This window comes from Notechis scutatus, chromosome 2 (genome assembly GCF_049901735.1).
Source record: "Notechis scutatus isolate UNSWTSFEM ecotype Mainland chromosome 2, rNotScu1.2, whole genome shotgun sequence".
NCBI classification, from domain to species: domain Eukaryota; kingdom Metazoa; phylum Chordata; class Lepidosauria; order Squamata; family Elapidae; genus Notechis; species Notechis scutatus.
In genome coordinates, this window is record NC_142010.1 from 6308650 (window position 1) to 6332698 (window position 24049).

The 24049-nt window shown below is 45.1% G+C and overlaps 1 protein-coding gene and 1 long non-coding RNA gene across 2 annotated transcripts in view; one reads left to right on the forward strand and one right to left on the reverse strand.

Moving 5' to 3' along the window:
• Positions 1–24049, reverse strand: part of LOC148131653 (uncharacterized) — a 243781-nt gene that overhangs the window by 114975 nt on the left and 104757 nt on the right. The window lies entirely within an intron of this gene.
• LOC113424936 (complement C4-B-like) overlaps positions 1–24049 on the forward strand; it is a 102313-nt gene that overhangs the window by 40536 nt on the left and 37728 nt on the right. The window contains 14 exon segments of the mRNA XM_087952868.1: positions 2002–2184; positions 2864–3019; positions 4486–4565; positions 4567–4610; positions 5425–5496; positions 8774–8965; positions 11197–11305; positions 12630–12700; positions 12832–12971; positions 13355–13564; positions 15252–15303; positions 16813–16902; positions 20059–20262; positions 21931–22006. Coding sequence (XP_087808994.1) covers positions 2002–2184; positions 2864–3019; positions 4486–4565; positions 4567–4610; positions 5425–5496; positions 8774–8965; positions 11197–11305; positions 12630–12700; positions 12832–12971; positions 13355–13564; positions 15252–15303; positions 16813–16902; positions 20059–20262; positions 21931–22006 — 1679 coding nt within the window.

The following is a 24049-nucleotide window of genomic DNA, read 5'->3' on the forward strand; positions in this document are numbered from 1 at the left end:
AAATCCAACAAAGAAACACTTAGATTCCGTTAATTAGAGAAAAGATATCTTTTACTGGAAATAAAATGGTAGCATCAAAGGAATTATGAATCTGAGGAATTGAGCGCAAAAATCACATATACAAAGTGATGGCAACGTTCCCACCCACAATAGTTGAAACTGTCTGTCCAATTAAAGTTGCATCTAATGTTGTGGGGCATCTTCAGGTAATGATGCAGACATCTGATGGCCGTTGACCTTGCCCTATTTTGATAAAAAGTTGCTCTTGCGCATAGCACAGCAAAGAAGCATAAACAAGTAACTTTCCCCCCACAAGTTATACAGTTTATTCTCAAAGCCTCCAGCTCAGTTCCCACAATTATTTCACCCCTCCCCTCCATTACTATGGCAGCCGAAAGATGCAAAGCAAAGGAAACAAATCTTGAAGGCTGACACTTTGCTTCCAGCAAGGAGTGCGTGCAAACGCCCCATTTATATCCTGTTCTCCCAGCTGCAACTAATGAAAGGGATCAGGCCTTTTTCTCTCCCATAAGCCACGTTGCTCCCTTCTCTGTTCCTCCCTGCATGCCCTAAGGATGAAGAGGGGATGGCTCCGGCTCTTCCTCTGAATGCCCAGCCAAACTATGCCCTTCCCCCGTTTCTTCCACAGCCACAGCCACACTCCCATTCCCTGTCAGCTGCTCAATCTCCCCCTTAGAATCAGACTCCAACAAGGGCATGACAGTGAGTCCCTTCAGGAGGTTTGGTGGGAGATGTTCACGAGACTCTGGTGGTTCTCTCTGTTTATGTAAAAGTGGCTTGTCCTGTCAATGTCGGTGGGTGTTTGCTTGAAGAACTGGGCAGAAGATTAGCAGAGTGCATCCATGAACTCCAATTAGCAGTCTGAAGATGTGATGAAAACTCCTTAATTGTGCAACACATGGACACATTTAACCATAGTTTCAATTGGGAAACTGAGAAGCCTAGACCGAAAACTCCATAGAGAACCAGTAGTGGAAATTTTGAGTAGTTCAGAGAACCGGCAGATACCACCTCTGACTGGAGATTTTACAGTATCCTTCCCCTGCTACGCCCACCAAGCCACGCCCACAGAACCGGTAGTGAAAAAACTTGAATCCCACCACTGAGCAGAGTGATGGCGTTCAGGAAAAAAACTCCCCTTGTGCCTAGTTGTTCTGGTGTGCAGTGCTCTATAGCATCGTTTTGAGGGAATTGAAACAGTTTTATGTCCGGATGTGAGGGGTCTGTAAATATTTTCATGAGGTCTGTAAATATTTTCACAGCCCTCTTTTTGACTTGTGCAGTATACAGGTCCTCAATTGAAGGCAGGTGGGTAGTAATTGTTTTTTCTGCAGTTCTAATTATCCTCTGAAGTCTATGTCTGTCCTGTTGGGTTGCAGAACCAAACCAGACAGTTATAGAGGTGCAGATGACAGACTCAGTAATTCCTCTGTCGAACTACAGTATACCAGCAGCTCCTTGGGCAGTTTGAACTTCAGAAGTTCAAACTTTGTCATGTTTGGGGACGCAACCATTCATCTCGTGACCACTTGAAGTTACACCGTCACTGAAAAAAGTGACCATTGTTCACACTTATGATTACGACAGAATCCTCATAGTCATGTGGTGAAAATTTGGGCTCTTGGCAACTAGCCTCTATGTATAACGGTTGCGGTATCCTTGGGTCGTGTACCTTTGGCGACCTGCTGACCAGCAAAGTCGACAGAGAAGCCAGATTCGCTGAACAACCACGTTACTAATCTAATAAAGGCCGTGATTCACTTAACGACTGCAGTGAGAAAAGTTGTCAAATGGGGCAAAACTCAACAAAGATCTCACTCAGCAATGGAAATGCGGGGGCTCGGTTGTGGCTGTAAGTTGAGGACTGACCTGTACTGGGTTATGGAATTATTGTTATTGTTGTTATTGTTGTTGTTGTTGTTATAAATTCTGGAAGGTCTGCCTCTGTGTTTAAACACTGTTTTGATCGTTTTCCTGCAGGTTTTGAGCAAAGGGGACATCGTCTCTGTAAGCAGCGTTCCGCGTGGCACACTCACAGCAGTCCTTATTCCCATTACACCTAATCTGATGCCAACGTTTCGTGTGGTGGCCTTTTACCGCCTTGAGGATGAAATTGTCTCTAACTCCATATGGTTGGAAGTAGTCTCCCGCTGCGAGGGGAAGGTATGTTGCCTTTAGGAGGGGGGTTTGTGTTTCCGAATCCACGCCAGCGTTTCGTGCCAGTGATTTCTTTCAAAGATAGTCAGTTGTTTCACTCCCTGCGAACATACCCGCATTCCATTCGGTGCTTGGCTTGGTTTTTGGTGTAGTGCAGGGGTGTCAAACTCAAGGCCCGGGGGACGGATTCGGCTCACAGGGTGCTTAGATCTGGCCCGCTGAGCCAGCCTGGGAAAAAGCAAAGGACTGGCTCGCGCGGCCTCTGCCAGCGAAAATGGAGTTCGGGGGCGGGGGTGCATGTAAGTCTCCTCTATGCTCCATTTTCACTGGCAGAAAGTTGCAGGAGGCCGTTGTGGCCAAAAATGAGGCACGGAGGGCCCCCCAAAACTCTGTTTTTGCTAGCAGAGGGCTATCAAAACAAAAGGAGAAATGCTTCCCCTTTTGCATTCGAGCATGCAAGAAGGGACAGGAAAGGAGAAAGGGAAAGAGGAAAGACAGAGAAAAAGATGGGAAGAGAGCAAGGAAGGAAAAATAAGGGAAGACCTACCCATTACTTTCCCAATATTTTGGAGAACGCTTCTGGAATTCTCAGGTAATTCATGTCACCTCTCCCATCTGGAGATCAAGGAAGAAGTTGGGGTTTAACTGTCCTACTTCTCCCTCCTTCTGTCTTTCCAACCTTCAGCTGGAGATCCGCTCCTCCTCAAACATAGACCACCTGCAGCCACAGTCACGCCTGTCACTCACCATAAACACGGATGCCAAATCCTTCGTCTCTCTCTCTGCCACGGATGCTGCCGTTTATGCCCTCAATGGGAAGAATCGACTCACGCAAGGCAAGGTATGGTGCCTTCTGCTTCAGCCTCTCTTCTTGGGCATTTGGGAAACATGATTCCTTGTGTAATGTGGTTGGGAATTTGATGGGCACATTTAGACACCTGAGGGAAGGGCGAGAAATAAAATTATATATATATATGTTTATTTTTATGTTTATTTTTATATTTATATTTATTCATTCATTCTTTATATTTATTTACTGCCCGTCTCACCCCAAGGTAACTCTGGGCAGTATTACACTATTAAAAAGATAAAACCTGTACACAAGAGAAACGATCTCAGGAAACAGATAAAATACAGGTAGTCCTCAACTTACAACAGTTCGTTTAGCGACCGCTCAAACTTACCATGGCTCGTTCAGACTCTTGGCGACTGACTCATGCTTATGATGGATGCAGGGTACCCGGGTCATGTGATCACCCTTTGCGACCTTTCGACAAGCCAAGTCAATGAGGAAGCCAGATTCGCTTAACAACCGTGTCACTAATTTAAGAGTTGTAGTGATTCACTTAACAACTGTGGCAACAAAAGGTTGTAAAATAAGGCCAAACTCACTTAGCAACTGTTTCACTTAGCAGAAGAGATTTGGGGCTCCATTGTGGTTGAAAGTCGAGAACTACCTGTCCATAAACCTAATCAAAAGATAAGGAGGGAATAAGATTTACAGATTAACAGAGTTGGAAGGGACCTTGTAGGTCATCTAGTCCAACCACCCCCCTGCCCAAGCAGGAGACCCTAAAATGAAAAGGGGGGTGAGGTAGGAACTATTATTAGTCTGTCAACTATCCCCAATATAAGACGGGGGGGGGGGGATTCTACTGGTTCGGATCGGTTCAGGTGAACTCCTTCCTTCAAAGATCAGCCGTTTCCAAACCAGTTCGCTGCGAGCATGTGGGCCCGCCCGCCTGCCTGCCCCTGCTCTTTCCTGTCCCTTACTTCCTTTGTTTGGAGCACAGCTGATTCACGTGGGAATGTTTTGCCGCGCCTCAGCTGTTTCCTTCACAGGGACTGCTGAGAAAGGTAAGTATTAGAGCTGTTTGAAATGCGGAGTGCACGATCACCGAATCGGCTGTTATACCACTAGAATCCCACCCCTGTGTAAGACCACCTCCACTGGAGCCCCAAGCCAACTGGCAGTGGCAAATTTTAAAGCTCTTGTGGAAGATGAGGAGGTTTGGAGTAATAGATGGAAGTTTATTAAGCAGAGATCCAACCTAGAACTAAGGAAAAATTTCCAGATGGGAAATCTTTGCTGGTTATGTTTGCACCTCTTCTAGTTTCAGCTAACCTGGCTAGGGAATTCTGGGAGTTATAGTCCACACATCTTAAAGTTGCCAACGCTGAGGAACACCGGTCCAGTGAAACATCCACATATCGATAGAAGCAGTCTCTCTTTTTCTCTGATCTCCCTCACTTCCTGGCCTTATCATCTTTCCACACAGACGTATTTATTTTCCCTCTTAAAATCAGGTTTCTGAGGCCATGAAAAGTTATGATCTTGGCTGCACCGCTGGCAGCGGGAAAGATTCACTGGGTATCTTCGCCGATGCTTCTCTCCATTCGTGCTGGTGGACAGCAAAGCGTCCTCCGGAAGGGTGAGTAACCAGTCTTGAAGAAAAATAAAGGCATTGAGGCAATTGTCAGCGGTTTCTATCCTCATAGTACAGTGGTAGGATTCTAACGGTTCAGCCTGGTTCGGGCGAACCGGTAGTAAAAAAAAGGCTACCATTTGGCCAAAGCGGTAGTAAAAGAAACAGCCACTGGTTCGGCTGAACTGGTATTTCTTTTTTTCCCCCCCTCCTGACTATCAGCTTTTCCAATGATCAACTGCCGTGATCCCCCTTGCTGTCTTAATGCTTCACCCAGGAGGTTTTCCTGAGGCCCAGGAGGCCCAAAAAAACGGAGCAAGGGAAGATGCTGCATAAAAAAAGAAGCCATGCCCACCCAGTCACATGGCCACGCCCACTTAGCCACGCCCACAGAACCAGTAGTAAAAATATTTGCACCCCACCCCTGTCATATTCATAAAGAAAATGCGCATTATGAATTGCAAAGCTGTGAGGGAAAGATATGAAATAACCTTCTTGGTCATCTCAAAAGGAGGTGAGATTAAAACTGTCAAAATCTTGCAGGAGAATGCTTCCCCGCCCCCCTCAGATTTGTTCCCTCGTCTGAAATTTCAACCGAATCTCACAGATTTTGACCATTTTCTAATAGCCTGGGCATTCATTTGGCGCTGAGTCACTTGCTTTACTATCCGACAAATATTTATTTTGTTCTTCCGTTTCTTAAAAACCACAGCTCTCCTTTTTCCGTCAGGAATCATCCCTTTTAATACTGTTTTAGTGGGATTTATTTTAATTTTTTTTTTTGGAGTTTCCGTTCATCTTCCCCTTTTCATTTCCACAGCGCACGGATGTGAAGAAAATGCTTCCCGGAAAAAGCGTTCCCTGCCGTTTCAACTTGAGATGGAGAAGAAGAGTGAGTGCTGGGAGATGAAATGATAAGGAGGTTCTTCATTGTGATTCTACCGTGTTTCATATAATAAGGCCGGGTCTTTTTTTTTTTTGACCCTCCAAAAATAGCTAGGCCATCTTTCAGGGGTGACTTAATTCCCCCCTTGCATCTTCGGGCGGGCGGGCAGCCATGGCTTGGATGTTGACCTTGTCATTGGTGGGGCACTTCATATCGGGGTCAACGCAGGCAGCACCATATCCAGGTGTGCAACCAAAGTACTTCCTAATGGCAAGCCCCCCCCACCATTCCCCCCCATTTCGTATGTTTTAATATAGGCCTTAATTTGGGGGGGAGGGGCTTAATTTCATTTCATGCCTATAAAACATGCTGGGACTTCCTATTGGGGGAGGCCATATTGTTGGAGAAACAGGGTAGGAATACAGTTGCTCCGATTTAAGCAAAGAACATTACTGGGGACAGCCAGAATAGCAATAGGCCTGAGGAACCCAGAGCGGGATGGAGCCCGTTGAAGGGTTTTTATAAATGTGTGTTGTTGCTGCGGTGGGGGAAGGGGAGTTATTATTTTACTAATTTGTTTTTTTTAATTTTTTTTATTTCTTTGATATAGTTTTTATATCCATATCTTTTATATAGTTTTTCTATCCATGTAAGCCTCCTTGAGTTGCCATGTGTGAGTAGGCAACAGTATGAATTTTCAAAACATAATAAAAAAAATAAAATAAATAAAATAAAAAATAAAATGGCATTTAGGCTTATATGCCGCCCCCTAGTGCTTTACAGCACTCTCTGGGTGGTTTACAATTTTGAACAGGGGTCCCCAACCTTAATGGGCTATGGCCTGTTCGAAACAGGTAGGCAAGTTTGTGCGTGAAGTGGAAGGGGCTTGCACTCACACGCAAAGTTCCATTCGCGCAAATGGAGCTTCGTGTGTGAGCACAAGCGCCTTCCGCTCAAGCGCCTCCCGCTCACGTGAGTGGAGCTTTGCACACAAGTGCAAGTGACTGTTGTGAGCCCGAGCGAAGCTTTGCGTGTGAGCGCAAGCGCCCTCTGCTTGCGCGTGAAGCTCCATTCGCGCAAGTAGAGAGCATGTGCAGGTGCACCACTTGCAGAAATGCCCCTCCCCCGCGGCCAGACCAAAGTTGGGGACCACTGATACAGAAGCATTATTTGCATATTGCCCCCAACAATCTGGCTCTTCCTTTTACTGATCTCAGAAGGCTGAGTCAACTCTGAGCCCCATCATCAGGATCAAACTGCAGGCAGTGGGCAGAGTTTTGCCTGCAATACCACACTTTAACCATTGCGCCACCAAAGGCTCATATTTAACGCCTAGAGGTAGTCTTCATTTAACACCCATTCATTCAGAGACTATTCAAAGTTACAACAGTGCTGAATGAGGAGAGTTACAACCGGTCCTCGTTGTTATGGCTGTCGCAGCATTCCCTCCGGTCATTTGACCACGATTCGGGTGCTTGGCAACTGATTTGCAATTATGACAGTCACAATGTCCTACAGTCACACAATCGTAATTTGCAATCTTCATTGCCAGCTTCCAATACGTAAAGTCAGTGAGGAAGCTAGTAGGAAGTCACCAATGTCTATCAGGCGACATTGTGCTAACAACGGCACCTGGAACTGCTGGCTTAAGTCAGTGCAACATATGATATTGCATTTTATGACTGGAGTTGCCAGTCCCAATTATTGTCGATAAATGAGGACTACCAGTAATTTATTTTCCAGCCATCTGTTTTGTGTTTCTTCCCGCCACCAACAAAATACCGCAAAGTTATTAAGAAAACAAAGTTAAAACAGTGGCATGATTTTTTTTAAATCAGTAGCGGTAAGAAAGGACTTGATGATCACAACTGAGCCCCAAATTTCCATTGCTAAGCAAATCAGTTGTTTTGCTCCATTTTACAACATTTTTGCTACAATTGTTAAACAAATCACTGCAATTATTCAGTGAATCTTGAGGTCGTTAAGTAAAGCTGGGTGGGGGGGCTGCAAAAAGCTCCACCCACCCAGTCACATGGCCACGCCCGCCTAGCCACGCCCACAGAACCCAGTAGTAAAAATATTTGTATCCCACCCCGGGTTGTAAGCATGAAAACTGGTCATAAGTCATTTTTGTCAGTATCATTGTAACTTAGAATGGCCACTAAATGAATGGTTGTAAGATCAAGGACTATCTGTGTTTAGTAATAGCTAGAGGGACAAAGTGATCAGAGTGGGCTTGTCCTTCGTATCTTCAGAGTCGTTCCCAAGGGTTTGTGTTTCGAATCTCCTGAATTTGGGGTCTTCTAAATCTCATGGCCACTCAACTTGCTTGCCCCACATCTTGACTACTGAAATCTCGTGAGATTTTAATCATCTCGCAGAATGTCGGCCATTTTGAGTGGATTTAATGCAATACATACATACAAACGATTGATTGAATCTAGAAATGTATGAATGATTTGGGGATCCTGCAGATACCATCTATGCAAGACAGGCGCATGTCTAAATATCGGAAAGCTTTATGTTGCCAACCTTTGGGTTATGTAGTCCTCCTCAAAAGCTGAACGATGATCCGATACAGTGGGTTTCTCAAGCATTGGAATCTTAAGATGGGTGGACTTCAACTCCCAGAATTCCTTAGCCAGCTAGGGGAATTCTGGGAGTTGAAGTCCACACATCTTCAAGTTGCCCGGTTAAGAAACACTGGCGTAGACAAGGGGTGTCAAACTCGCGTTGTCACAGTGGCATCACATGATGTATCGGGACTTTCCACCCTTTGCTAAACCAGGAATGGGCATGGCCAGGACATGACGCATCCGGCCCATGGACCCAAAATTTGACAGCCCTGGTGTAGACTGTGGTGGGAAAATTGTAAAAAATGTAAGGGTATTTTGTTTGTTTTCTTCTGTGTCTGAATTGCTTCTGAAGAAGCAGAGAAACTGGGAAGTCCAATTGAGAGTCAAGGAACTTAGAACAACAGATTTTTCCCCTCATCAAACAAAAAAACCAGATTTCTTAAGCCAGCTTTGTTTCTAGCTGTGTTACACACCAGTGTCAAGCTGCTGAATTCTGGGAGTTAAAAGTCCGCCTACCTTAAAGTTGCAAAAGTTGAAAAATGCAGGCCAGATAATATCAGAAAGAAAAAATTTGGAAACTGCTGAGCTAGACTAATCGGAATTCTAAGAAGGGAATGTGAAATATTGGTTTACCTTTACCTTTATCTCTTTTGTTTCTGCATTTTATATCCACCAATATTTTATCTTCTTCTCCCCCTCTTCTGCAGTTGCCAAATACCATACACCTAATCAGATTAAATGCTGCAAAGGTGGCATTGTGCTGCTTCGCAATGCCCGGTCATGCGAGGAACGTGCCAAAAGGATTCAGAACACAGGGTGTCGTGAAGTCTTCCTTGACTGTTGCCGTCATGCTGCCAAATTACGTCGCCAATCCTGGGGGTCCCATGGTCTTGCAAGGGGTGAGTATGGTAACCCTGAGCCAGCTGAATAGGAAAAGAGAAAGGTTAGATGAGGAAAGGCAATCCGGATGTTTGAACATCAATTCCTGTCGGCCCCCAAAACGTGTTTTATAAAGAGTTCCAGCTTCAGCAATTCTTCCTCACAGCGGCCATAATATCTTTCTGTCAGACTCCAAAACCCAAGAAAGAAACCTTGTCATTCTTAACAGCAGATTTATTTATTGTTCCTCACCCATAGGAAGAATCAGAGGTGGTATTGAGTAGGTTCTGACCAGTTCTGGAGAACCGGGTAGCGGAAATTTTGAGTAGATCGGAGAACTGGCAAATACCACCTCTTTCTGGCCCCACCCCCATCTATTCTCTGCCTCCCGAGTCCCAGCTGATTGGCTGGGTCTCCTTTTGTTGCCCTGCATAGGAGAAAGGAGCTGGAAAGCAGGTTAGTGGGGTGGGGAGGGAAATGGGGATTTTACAGTAACCTTCCCCCAGGAGTAGGGTGGGAATAGAGATTTTACAGTATCCTTCCCCTGCCACGCCCACCAAGCCACGCCCACCAAGCCACACCCACAGAACCGGTGGTAAAAAAAATTGAATCCTACCACTGGACAGAATCTTGCCAAACTAAAATATGCTAACACCCCTATAAAGCATATATGGGTAGTCTTTGATTTACAATTTCAACTTAGGTTGTGTATAAGTAATTCTTTCGGTCCATATGGCATTTCAGAGTCTGTAGTGTATACAGATAGTTCTCAACTTACGGCCACTGTTTCTGTTTTGCTAAGTGTCACCGTTTTAAAGGAGTTTTGCCCTACTTCACGAATTTTCTTCCCACCGTTGTTAAGTGAATCACTGCAGCTGTTAAGTGAGTAACCTGGTTGGGAAGTGAATCTGGCTTCCTCACTGACTTTGCTCGTTAGAAGGTCTCAAAAGGGGGGGGGGGTGTCACGTGAACTTAGGACACATCAATGGTCATAAGTATGAACCAGTTGCCAAGCATCTGAATTTTGATCACATGATCATGGCGGATGCTACAAAGGTTGTAACTCTGCAAAACGGTCATAAGTTACTTTTTACATTGTAACTTTGAATGGTCGCTAAAGGAACTGTTCTAAGTCGAGGACTATCTGTATCTGCCAGATCATTCTCCATAATGTGGCACAGGCTGGACCAGAGGAACGGAGATACATTTTGATAGAGGCCAATGGAACAGCTTGCCCTCGGAAGTTGTGGGAGCGCCATCACTTGAGACCTTCAAGAAGAGATTGGACTGCCATTTGTCAGAAATGGTGTAGGGTCTCCCGCTTGGGTGAAGGGTGGGACTAGATGACCTATAAGGTCCCTTCCAACTCTGATTATCTGTTATCTGAGGCCAGATCCATGGGTTAGCCATCTGTCAAATGTTCATCCTTGACTGGGATGAAAGATTCCTGTCAGGCTCTTGAGACAGATACTTGGGATTCGGTCCTAAAAATCTTGACATTAAAAAAAAAGATCAACATATAGAGAGACTGTTACCCAGTTCATTAACAATAATCCTCACAATAAATGTAGGATAAAAACCAGAACAATAAAAAAACAGTTGATAAAACAATGAAATACCAGGGACACCGCAGCGACTGTTAAAACACCTGAAGTTAAGAGGCCTCAGTGCCATTTCTTCTAAGGCAGGGGATCTCCAACCTCGGCAACTTTAAGATTTGTGGACTTCAACTCCCAGAATTCCATGGCTGGCTAAGGAATTCTGGGAGTTGAAGCAGTGGTGGGATTCAAATTGTTTTTATTACTGGTTCTCTGGGCGTGGCAGGGGAAGGATTTCATAAAGTCTCCAATCAGAGGTGATATTTGCCAGTTCTCCGAACTACTCAAAATTTCCGCTACCGGTTCTCTAGAACTGTTCAGAACCTGCTGAATACCACCTCTGGGAAAGATACTGTAAAATCCCCATTCCCACCCCACCCCACTAACCTGCTTTCCAGCTCCATTCTCCTGTGCAGGGCAACAAAAGAAGACCCAGCCAATTAGCTGGGACTTGGGAGGCGAGAATAGATGGGGCGGGGCCAGTCAGAAGTGGTATTTGCAGGTTTTCCAAACTACTCAAAGTTTCCGCTACCGGTTCTCCTGCTGAAGTCTGCAAGTCTTAAAGTTGCCGCGGTTGGAGAACTCTGCTCTAAGTTTTTTTCGGAAAAGAGCAAATTGTCATCTTTCGTTAGTGACTTTCTCTTTCTACATAGTCGATGATGAAGACGACGAAGATTTTTTGGATGACGATGTTATCACCCTGCGAAGATTTTTCCCTGAGAGCTGGCTCTGGCAAACCTTCTTTGTGGAACAAAGCCTCACGTGAGTAGAACAAAAACCCATTTAAAAGTCATGCTTCTTTTCTTGTGATAGAATAAACATTTCATCCGTGTCAGATATTGGGCTCCAGGGAAGCTGGAACCAGGCGCTGAGCCCAAATATTTGCCTGTGTAATTATACTACAGTACATACAGGTAGTCCTCAACTTACAACTGTTCATTTAGTGAACATTCAAAGTTACAACGATACTGAAAAAAGGGACATGACTGTTTTTCACACAACCATGGCGGCATCCCCAGGGTCATGTGATCAAAATTCAGAACTGACTCATATTTATGATGGTTGCAGTGTCCCAAGTCACGCGATCACCTTTTGCCATCTTCTGACAAGCAGAATCAATGGGGAAACCACATTCATTTAACAACGGTGTTACTAACTTAACAACTGCTATGATTCACTTAATAGCTGTGGCAAGAAAGGTGTCATGCCCCTGTCATAGTCTGAATCTGAGGAGGAAGACAGACAGCTGACAGGGAGTGGGAGTGCGGCTCCGTTGGCTGTGGAGGAAACTGGGGAAGGGCAAAGTCCGGCTGGGCAGAGCAGGGAGAGGGGGAGGAAGACCCAGGCCCACCCACTCTTCATCCTAGGACACGCAGGGAGGAACGGAGAAGAGAGCAACGTGGGTTGCATGGCTTACGGGGGAGGAAAGGGCCCTGATTCCCTTCATCAGCTGGAAAGAGGGTTTAAGAGATGCATGCTGAGTGCGTCATCGGCTGGGAGCAAACGTGACTTGATCTTGTATATACTTTGGTTATCTGTGTTCCTGGCATCCTCCCAACTGTGTTGAGTTATTGCCATGCCTTCACATATGGAATTCTTTCTCCTGCCTTGCTGGACTAATTACCTCATTTTGCCTTGTTTGGACTTGTAGTTACAGTTTTTGTTGACCATGGTTTGGACTTGATTCTCTGCAGCCAAAGGCTGTTCCTGGAAGAGTTTTTCTCCAGCCAGAAGGTAGCTAGGACATTGGGGGCAAAGTTGGAACTAATAAAGGGACTCCTACTGATTATCTGACTATGTTGCCTTGGTGCCATGCCCCAGGTCATCACAAAAGGTCCTAAAATGGGGCAAAACTCATCTAACATCAGTCTTGCTTAGCAAGAGAAATTTTGGGCTCAATTGTGCTTGTAAGTCGTGGACTACCTATTAAACAGGTCTTGGAGGGCTGGGATGAGGGCTTAATACAAGGGTGGAGAGTCTTAGGACCACCAGTAGCTGCATGAAAGATTTGGAAGAGTTTCATGGCCTTGGTGGAAACGTCTGTTATACAGAAAGACGAAGAAAATTTATTCTTGGTGTTTTTCAGGGAAGCATTTCATCTTCCCGATTCCATTACCACGTGGGAGATCCAGGCGGTTAGCATGTCTTCTGCGAAAGGTAAACATTGTTGATTTCTTCCTTGCTTATTTCTTTTTCTTTTTTTTTTTAATTTGTTTGTTTAGCAACGGAGTTCCGTTATTATCCGGCTGTTTCTCTTTGCTAATGCTCAGTTCTTCTTGTGTTTTTAGGGATTTGCGTTTCAGAACCATTCAAAGTTACAGTCTTCCAAGAATTCCACATTTCTCTTCGGCTGCCATACTCCGTGAAACAGTTTGAACAGATAGAGCTTCGTCCAGTGTTATATAACTACCAGCCTGATCCATTCAGCGTAAGTGATGTGCAAATCCACGCAACAGTGTGAAAAAAATATTGCAGATTAATATTACGATGCAACTTCCTCAACCGGCTTACAGCCAGCGAAGTCAACGTGGCAAACCGGATTTGCTTTAAAAACCACAGTGATTTCTTAAACAGCCACAGCAAAACACGTTGTAAAACCAAGCAGAGCTCTCTTAAAGACACCAACTTGTTTAGCAATGAAAGTTCCTGTGCCAGTTGTGGTCGTAAGTCAAGGCACCCTGTAATTTAGGAAAATAAGGACAAGCAGAAATGTATGAGTCACTATCTCATATCAGGGCAGCTGCTTGGTTGATCTTGGGAAAGACATTTTGATATTTGAACAGATCTTGTTTCTCATTTTTTTTGACGTAGGTTTCAGTATATCTGGAGCCTGCTGAAGGCATCTGTTCCCCAGCCACACTTGGGCCAGCACGGAAGCGGAAGGTGGAGGTGCCGGGGAACTCCGCAATTCCCGTGCCCTTCGTTCTGGTTCCCATGGGGGCGAATGACATCCCCATCACTATTGTGGCGGTTGGCGAATGGGGGATAGGGGACAAGGTTTCCAAGAAATTACGGGTCGAGGTAAGTCGCTTCGATTGTAGCACACAGTGTAACAGTGTAACAAGTCCTGCCAGACAATGACTACTTCAGCTTCAACCGCAACAATACAAGAGCGCACAACAGATACAAACTCAATGTAAACCGCTCCAAACTTGATTGCAGAAAGTACGACTTCAGCAACAAGAGTCGTCAATGCCTGGAATGCACTACCTGACTCTGTTGTTACATCCTCTAACCCCACCCCACTCCTTTAACCTCAAACTATCCACTATTGACCTCACCCCATTCCTAAGAGGTCTGTAAGGGGCGTGCATAAGTGCACCATTCGTGCCTCCCATCCCTGTCCTATTGTCCCCACTTATTCGTACCTATTTCCTGTATTCTTACTCATGTTTATACTTATACGTATTATCTTGTAAGCGATTCACAAATAAAATAAAATAAAAATAAGTGCTCCATAATCTTGCTCCAGATGCAAAATGGAGTTAGGTCAGGATAACAAATCTTCCAAAATCACAAAACTGCATTTATTTTGTCCATGTCACGCGGGGAAATTTACCGGAGAAAACAATTATGTTAGGAAGAGTTAGCAGTAAAAGGAAAAAAGGAAGCCAGGCCGCCAAAGAACACGGTGGCTGGACACCATCAAAGCTGACACCAGCTAGAGAATAAAACAATTAGAAGAAGCAGTGCAAGATCAGAAGATGTGGAGAGACGTGGCTCATAGAATTGCCAAGATACAGACACAACTGAATTGATAACAACTTCTTCTTCTTCTTCTTCTTCTTCTTCTTCTTCTTCTTCTTCTTCTTCTTCTTCTTCTTCTTCTTCTTCTTCTTCTTCTTCTTCTTCTTCTTCTTCTTCTTCTTCTTCTTCTTCTTCTTCTTCTCCTCCTCCTCCTCCTCCTCCTCCTCCTCCTCCTCCTCCTCCTCCTCCTCCTCCTCCTCCTCCTCCTCCTCCTCCTCCTCCATCATCATCATCATCATCATCATCGAGTCTTTTCCAAGCCGAGGTTAAACTTGTCTTTTGAATGGAGTGCTGCATGGTATATTGCCAGAGTTGGAGAAGGAGGATCAGAAATGGCCGGGAAATCCTGGTTTATTTCACTCTTAATAGTAGCTAAACATAGCAATTTCAAATGACAAAGGCTTTGCAAATCCTGCTAAATTGAAAAAAAAAAATCCACATTATCCAAAAAAAAATTCTGGATTAGAGACGAGGAGATGCAAATATCCTGCAGCTTTTATGCAACATTCTCCAGACAGATAACCACATTTGCTAGTTGTGCCTAGATTTACCGCAGCCACTTGGTTCACAAATACCATTCCTCTTTTATCACTTGATAATAATAGCTACATAATCATGCCACAGTAAAAATTGGAACTGAAAGGGAAATAGAAGGAACCAAAGATTGCAATGAAAGGAGAAGAATGTTCAAGCTCAAGTTTGCTTCTTTATAGATTCACTTCTTCATAAAATTCTTTTCTTTTTCTTTATTATTTTTCCTTTCTTTTCTCTTTCTCGTTTTCCTTGGTTTCTTTCCTTTCTGCACCTTCTCCTTCGTCTTTTTATCCTTTTAAGATTTTTTTAAATTTGATCGATGTGTTTTTATTACTGTAATTATAATTCTTAATAAAAATGCTATTACAAAAAAAGAGAGAGAACCTGATGCTTAACCACAGCTGTTTCATTTCTTCTCCCTTTTCAGAAAGAGGGTGCCGTCAGTATAGAAGAATATACCATTCCTCTTGATAGCAAAGGTAAGACATTGTGTCTGAGGTAAAAAAAAAAAATATTTACTACTTCAGGGAACAGGCCCACAAGCAGTTTACTACTCTTAGAATAGCACTTGAGTCCTGTCCAATGCAGGTAGTCCTTGACTTACGACCACAATCGAGTCCAAAATTTCCAATGCTAAGTGAGAGAGTTGTTAAGTGAGTTTTGCCCCATTTTATGAACTTTCTTGCCACAGTTGTGAAATGAATCACTACAGTTGTTAAGTTAGTCACATGATTGTTAAGAAAATCTGGCTTCCCCATCGACTTTGCGGGACAGAGAGTCACAAAAGATGATCACATGACCTGGCCACACTGCAACCGTCATAAATATGAGTCAATTATCAAGTGTCCAAATTATGAGCACTTGAACATTCAGAGAGGGATCTGCCTGAAAAATAGCCCATGTTAAACTGTTTAGCACAGTCAAACATCGGGACAAGAAATCTTTAGGACATTTTGTATTACGTCCTAAACCCTTCCATGCAGAGGTGGTATTCAGCAGGTTCTGACCAGTTCTGGAGAACCGGTAATGGAAATTTTGAGTAGTTTGAAGAGCTGGCAAATCCCACCTCTGACTGGCCCTGCCCCCATCTATTCTCCACCTCCTGAGTCCCAGCTGATTGGCTGGGTCTTCTTTGGTTGCCCTGCACAGGAGAACAGAGCTGGAAAGCAGGTTAGTGGGTTGGGGAGGGAATGGAGATTTTGCAGTGTCCTTCCACTGCCACTCCCACCAAACCACGCCCACCAAGTCACACCCACCAAGCCATGCCCACAGAACCGGTAGTAAAAAAAAATTGAATCCCACCACTGCTTCCATGGTAGTTTTTATATCATAAAACGTTTTATAAAATTTGCCAAATTTCAATCCCACGAGAGATTCATAGATCCCAGAATTTGGATGCATTCTGTAAACTAGCCCATTTGAAATATCTTGGTTCAAAATGCTTTACCCTGTGGAGCACCATTTCACCCAGTTAAATATACTGTAATTAGAATAGAATAAAGTAGAGTAGAGTAGAGTAGAGCAGAGCAGAGCAGAATAGAGAAGTTAAGAGAAGAGGACAATGGATAGAATAGGACAATGAATAGGGCAATAAATGGAATGGAACAGAACGGAATAGAACAAAATACAATAGAATTTTTTATTGGCCAAATATGTTTGGACACACAAGGAATGACAGGAATCAGAGCTTTTATAGTACATAGTTTCCACTGGCTAAATAACAAGTTGACTGTTCTTTAATTTGGCTATGAGGAGAGGCTGGTGGACTAGAAATGAAAAGTTAGACAGCTACTACTCTTAACCACTAGAAATTTCCTCAGAGCGGTCCTCTTCCAATATATGGCATGTCTGAATGAAGGACGGTATTTCTGAGGGGGGAAGGAAGCTATCGGAGGCACGATTTCTAAGCGATTTGTGAGGGCTTTAGAAGATGCTTCCTTGGAGCAATATGGAGTTAATTTTTTTTTACCATCTTTTGTTTGGATTAGATGAACAAACCAGGTCTGTGAAGATTTCAGGCGAATTGCCATCCAACGCCATCCCTGATGGAGACTTCAAGATGAGTGTCCGTCTGACAGGTGAAGAGCAAATTTGAAGTTTTTGATGCCAAGCCTGCTTAGCTTTCTATTCGCTACTCTAGGGCTGCAGTAGTGTAATTTCAGATAAGCTTCCCCAAAAGCAGAAAAATAGTATAACGTAGCTGGAAGGGACCTTGGAGGTCTTCTAATCCAACCCCACCCCCAAGCAGGAAACCTTATACCATTTCAGACATTTCTTCTTTAAAACTCCAGTGTTGGAATACCCACAACTTCTGAAGCCAAGTTGTTCCACTGATTAATTATTCTAAATCAGGGGTCTCAAACTCAATTTACCTGGGGGCCGCTGGAGGCAGAGTCTGGGTGAGGCTGGGCCGCATAAGGGATTCCACAAAAAACGTTAAAAAAATATCCTCAAATGTCATCAACAGTTAATGATTTCTCCAATACATGAACTGTCCTGAACACATGAATGGAACATTGAATGTAGATCATGAACAGTTCCTCAGAACATGGCTTCTCCAGCTTACTCCTTGCTGCCAGAGACTTGACAACGCTTCCTCTCACATATCTGAGCCACATTTGGCTTGAGAGAGGAGGCACTTGAGACCCTCAGTATGGCTTGAAGATGATCATCAGTAAGTCTGGACCTGTCCTTGGACTTGTTAAAGTTCAGGGTGGAGAAAAAGCCATGACGAGGAACGGTGGGCGGGACTTCCTTCAGAGGTCCATTCCCCCTGCGGGCCGCACTAATATTATACTTTCATATCACGGTGGGGGCCACAGGATATCGTCCTGCGGGCCGCAACTGGCCCGCGGGCCGCGAGTTTGAGACCCCTGTTCTAAATAATAGGAAATTACTGCTTAGTTTTAGATTGCTTCTCTCCTTGATTAGTCTCCATCCATTGCATCTTGTCCTGCCTTCGGGGGTTTCGGATAATAGTTTGCCCCCCTCTTCTTTGTGGCAGCCCCTTAGATATTGGAACACCGCTATTGCCCGGATTCCAGGTAACACACCCAACACCAGGGGTGGGATGCTACCGGTTCTGCCCGGTTCTATAGAGCAGGTAGCTCCGAAGAGCAGAGACACCGAACTGGTCCTGTGTTTGCCGCTGTTTGGCCCACCTGCCCGCCTGGGCTCTTACCTGTCCTTTATTTCCTGCTTTTTCAACCTCAGCTGCTTTGATTGAAAAAGCAGGGGGGGAAAAAAGGCTTTTCAAAAACTGTGCACCTTCACGCAGCGCTTTTCAGCTGTCCGGGTGGCCCAGCTAAAGATTGTTTTACACACACACGGAGCAAAACATAATCACTGAACCGGTGTGGGTTGAATCCCATCCCTGCCCAACACAATCAAAACCCTGAGATAGGCACGTTCCTCAAAGTACAGATTTATGGGACGTGTCATATTGGCGCACCTGGTGAAAAACCCGACTAAATTCCCAGTTTTCCCCCATTTTAAAAGTCTTTTTTTTTTCTTTCCATTCTCCATGAGTCTATCACATGGTCCAATCAGGTCACAGTCCAGTGTCAGTTGGTCCCAGTCTTCACCTTCCTAACACCTGGTGAGAACGTCCTTGGTTCCCAGAGGAAAAAAAACTTTGTTTTGGCTACAGATCCCCAGCTATCTCTACTTCCCCCCCCTCCCATTCCCACAACTCTACCCAGCTCTGCTGTGGCAGCCCCAAAGGTACTAAAGAAAATGGCTTCAGGGTTGACAGCTATCATGTCACCCCCTACTTCTCCTTTTCACTAGATTAGACATACCCAATTCCTGCAACCATTCTTCATATATTTTAGCCTCCAGTGCCCTAATCGTTTCGTTGCTCTTCAAAAATGTTGGCCTATGTCTCTCCATTATTTGCTGACTGGTTGATCATACTTGCTTGGGAATAATTGGAGGAATCATTCCACCCTGCTGTTGAACATGAGATTGGAGAAAGCTGATTTAGCTTTTGATGGAGTTATTGTCTGAAGTAGCCATTTAGATATTCTTTAGATGCTAACATATATTGTTCTGCTTCGCTGTATTTTGCTTATTTTTACTGAGCAGACTCTGATCCAGCTTCTCCTGACTCAGAACTGCCTATTGCGGCGAAATGAGCTGGAAATCAATTGAATAGAGGAATAAAAATAAATATTATCTGGGGAAAAAGAGGTGACGTTTTGCACCCTGGCACCTGAGTTAATACGCCTGTCAGTTCAATCCTGTTTTAGGAGCGAAGCTAAGAAGAAGCTTCCATTGGACTTGTCAGGATTTCATTGGTCCTCGGCTTACGATCACAATTAGTGCCCATTGCTAAGTGGTAAGGTCATAAAGTGAGTCACTACATGACCATGCTCAATGAAGACATTCTTTGCTACAATTGTTAAGTGAATCCAGATTCTTCTGTGGACCTTGCTTGCCGGAAGTCGGCTGGGAAGATTTCAAATGGCAACCACATGATCCCAGAGTCAATGGAATGGAATGGAATGGAATGGAATGGAATGGAATAGAATAGAATAGAATAGAATAGAATAGAATAGAATAGAATAGAATAGAATAGAATAGAATAGAATAGAATAGAATAGAATAACAGACTTGGAAGGGACCTTGGAGGCCTTCTAGTCCAAGGGCAGGAAACCCTACACCACTTCAGATAAATGGTTTATCCAACATCTTTTTAAAAACTTCCAGTGTTGGAGCATTCACAACTTCTGGAGGCAAGCTGTTCCACTGATTAATTGTTCTCACTGTCAGGAAATTTCTCCTTAATTCTAAGTTGCTTCTCTCCTTGATTAGTTTCCATCTATTTCTTCTTCTCCTGCCCTCAGGTGCTTTGGAGGATAGCTTGGCTCCCTCTTCTTTGTGGCAGCCCCTGAGATATTGGAAGACTGCTACCATGTCTCCCCTGGTCCTTCTTTTCTAGACATACCCAGTTCCAGCAACCATTCTTCATATGTTTTAGCCTCCAGTCCCCTAATCATCTTGGTTGCTCTTCTCTGCACTCTTTCTAGAGTCAACGTCTTTTTTTGCAGTGTGGTGACCAAAACTGGATGCCATATCCCAAGTCTGGCCTTACCAAGGCCTTATAAAGTGGTATTAACACTTCACATGATCTTGACTCTATCCCTCTGTTTATATGCAGCTGTCATAAGTGCGGGCCAGTTGCCAAGGGTCTGAACCGCAATCAGGTAAACTGTTTGTTCGCCTTCCCACAGGATCAGTTCCTGCTGACACCCTTCAGAGTTCTCTGGATCCTGACGGCCTCTCCTCCCTGCTGCGGGTGCCACACGGATGTGCGGAACAGACCATGGTGTTGATGGCCCCCGCGGTCTATGCCATGCACTACTTGGACAAGACAGAGCAGTGGCTCCACCTGAAACCGGAAAGCAAAGAAGTGGCCCTAGCGAATCTCCGCACAGGTAGCTACGACCCACAGGAGGACGGGCTGCCTGATCCTTAGTAAGGAGAACATCAGCGGGGATACCATGGGTGGTATGCTACTGGTTTGGCCCGGTTCAGCTGAACCGGTAGTAAAAAAAAAAAAGCTTCCGAGGATCAACTGAGAGGAGAAAGATGAGAAAAGCGCAGGATCGGCCCTGTCACCCGCCCCTGCGCTTTTCTCTTCTTTATCCTCTCGGCTGATTGGCGCTGCCGGCCTCAGCTGGTGTGGGGAAAGCTGAACACGCGCAATCACCAAACAGGTACCCTGTCTCTCCAACAATACGGCCTCCCCCAATAGGAAGTCCCAGCATGTTTTATAGGCATGAAATGAAATTAAGCCCCTCCCCCCAAATTAAGGCCTATATTAAAACATGCGAAATGGGGGGGAAATGGCGGGGGAGCTTGCCGTTAGGAAGTACTTTTGTTGCACACCCGGATATGGTGCTGCCTGCATTGACCCCGATACGAAGTGCCCCACCAAACGCCGAGGTCAACATCCAAGCCGTCCACCTTCCCACCCAAAGATGCAAGGGGGGGGGGAATTAAGTCACCCCTGAAAAGACAGCCTAGCCATTTTTTCGAGGCTCAAAAAAAAAAAAAAAGACCCGGCCTTATTATATGAGAAACACGGTAGTAGAATAGGTAGGATCTCACTGCTGCTTTGGCCATATCAGCCGATAAATCGAAAAGGAGCACCAGCATTTACAGATTAACGTCTATATCATCAACCTACTGCAGGGGTGTCAAACTCAATTTCACTGAGGGCCGCATCAGGGCTGTGGTTGAGGGGGAAAGCCCAGGCGGGCATGGATGATTGGGAGGGTGTGGCCGACTGGGTGGGCATAGCCAGTTTGACACCACTCCCCAGACTGCTGGCATGTTTCCTCTTTGCACTGGGTAGACCAGCTGAAGCGACACAGGCCGGCCCCTAGATTTTCCAAGCCCGGCCCACAGGCTGGATCCGACCACACTGTGGGACAAATCAAACCCGCGGGGCCTTGTGTTTGACACCCCTACTCTACTGGCTTTCTCTGGAGCCAATGTCTCCGAACTTGGCAACTTTAAGACTCATGGACTTCAACTCCCAGAATTCCTCAGCCAACCATGCTGGCTGGGGAATTCTTGGAGCTGAAGTCCACAAGTCTTAGAGTTACTAAGTTTGGAGACCCCTGTTTTGGAGCAACGACCAGCTGATAATGTTCTACTTCATTAACAATCCTGTGTTCAATGTGCCTGCTGAAATCCATCCTCTAGCCCAGCCTGTGGGCCACAGCCCACCAGTTGGCCGTGAGGGGTTTGCAACTGGGCTGCGGAAATGGCCAGGAAGCCCGTGCGCATTGCATCCTCAACTTATGCACGCACACTCCATCTAAGTGAGCGGCAGATGTGCGTGCGCACTGCTTGTGCAAATGGAGCTGTTACACGTGGCTTGCCTACCAGCCTCTCACAACAAACCACCCCTTCTCGCCTCCTCCGCCAACTTCCCCTGCCTGCCGGTCCCACAAAGCCAGAAATGTTCCAACACTCTGAACTAGACTATGCCACAAGAAATAGTGTAAGCCATCAATTGAAAGTGTATGCAGAGAGGAAACCCGTCTTTCTCCTTCTCGAAAAGCACCATTAAGTTCTTCTCTCTTTCGTTGCAGGCTATACTAGAATCCTCACTTATCGGAAAACTAATGGATCTTATGGGGCTTGGATCGACACCCCCAGCAGCACCTGGTAAGAGCTAGCCGTGCAAAAGAGGTTGGCAAACAAACTAGCCGTGCAAAAAAAAAAAGAGGTCAGCCACAGGGAAGGGAGGAGTGAGCTTCACTGGGAATCATAGAGTTGGGAAATACCATAGAGATCTAATCAGTGGTAGGATTCAATTTTTTTTACTACCGGTTCTGTGGGCGTGGCAGGGGAAGGATACTGTAAAATCTCCAGTCAGAGGTGGCATTTGCCGGTTCTCCGAACTACTCAAAATTTCTGCTACCGGTTCTCCAGAACTGGTCAGAACCTGCTGAATATACCACCCCTGGATCTAATCTTATCTGGGCTCAGGGTGGAATGCACCAGTACCTTTCTGACAGATGATGGTGTACGAGTATTTTTAAAGATCTCTAACGAAGAAAAAAAATCACCATGTCATATGGCTTCCTGTTCTGCTGACCGACAGCTCTGTTTTGCAAAAGTGTGAGGCAACGATCAGGACTATTGGTTATTTGGATCCAGAGACAATGAATAGTCCAGCAAATACAGAATATATAGAATAACGGAGTTGGAAGGGATTTTAAGCTTTTATTATTATCTAAAGCAAAACGTTTAAAAGCATAACATAAAAAACATACCTACCAACAAAATGGCACCCAAATATCTGTCAAGATGCCAGCGCTCCTTAATGACAGCAGAGGTACACTAAGGGTGGCCAATTTTCACAGTACCTAGTGCTAGGTAAAAATGCAAAAGCTCCCAACTATTAACAGCCTTCTTGCATTTTAGTCTTTTCATATCAGGACCACTGAACTGCTTCCGGGTTGAGTGGATTTGCTGGTGACATCACCTGGAGAGCACCAATTGGAGCTCTGATTACATATTCCTGTTAATTTGCCCACTGAAGTGGTACCCGTCTACCCGTGGTTGCACTGCTGGGTGGACAAGAGCTGGAGCAAGTGACAGGAGCTCACCCCATCTTGCAACAACTGGGTTTTGAACACGAGCCTGCTGATTGTCAACCCAGCATCCTAACCACTAGGAAGGGTCCTTTTAGTCTGGGATAGGAGGAATCTGAATTTAGATATATATTTTTACACACCAGTTGTCCAGTTTGTAGCTCTCCCTCCTGCCTCTCAAGATCATTCCCATGGCCCATTACAACATGGTGGTAGCCAAAGCTGTCCATCTGTTCACTGCAAATCACGGCAAGGTTCTTAGCCTGGTATGCCTTTTGCCAAACTCAAGGATCCGGCTAGACTGGTTCATGGTGCTTCTGCCAGAGAAAACGGGCTCCCAAGCTCCATTTTTCACTGGCAGAGAGTTGCAGGCGGCCGTTTTAGCTGAAAACGGAGCTTGGGAGCCCATTTTCTCTGGCAGAGCACTCGGGCAACCACAGGCACTGACCTGAGTGACATTGAGCTGGCCATGCTCATTCCAGCCCCCCGAGGCCAAACACAACCCTGATGCGGCCCTCAATGAAATCGAGTTTGATGCCCCTGCTCTAGGTGGTTCTCCTCTTCGGTCTGTCTGAGCCGAATCTTGTCAGATTTCATGTTCTTGCTTGTCACTTCAAGGGAACTAGAAATAGTAATCTCAAAGACGCTCCTTGTTACTGAAAACAGTTATTCAAAAGGCCCTTGCTACTTCTGCTGTTAGGATTCCAGCGATCACCCTCATTAAATCATGAGTCTTGAAGCCAAACTTCAAAAAACTTCAAAGGATTTATTAGAGGCGACATACTGGCATGACCTATATGAAGCCAACTCTGGCATAAGTAATTTACAGTAATCTATGACCCTATTTCCCTCCTCCCTACTGGGTGTCTCATAAATCGGATTCTCCAATTAAGCACGTTCATGAGCTGGGTGTCATCAATCACATTCTCCAATTAAATATATTCTAGGGGCAGAAGCTCTGGTAGCTTAGTTACAGTCTTTTTAAGATAAGTGTTGGAATGTGCTGCACTGCTCTTCCAGATTTCCTTCCTCCCCCTCCCCCTGTTTATGGCAACTCTAAAACAGGCATAGGAATGCTTGATGAGTTGACATTCCCATCACATCAGCCTCC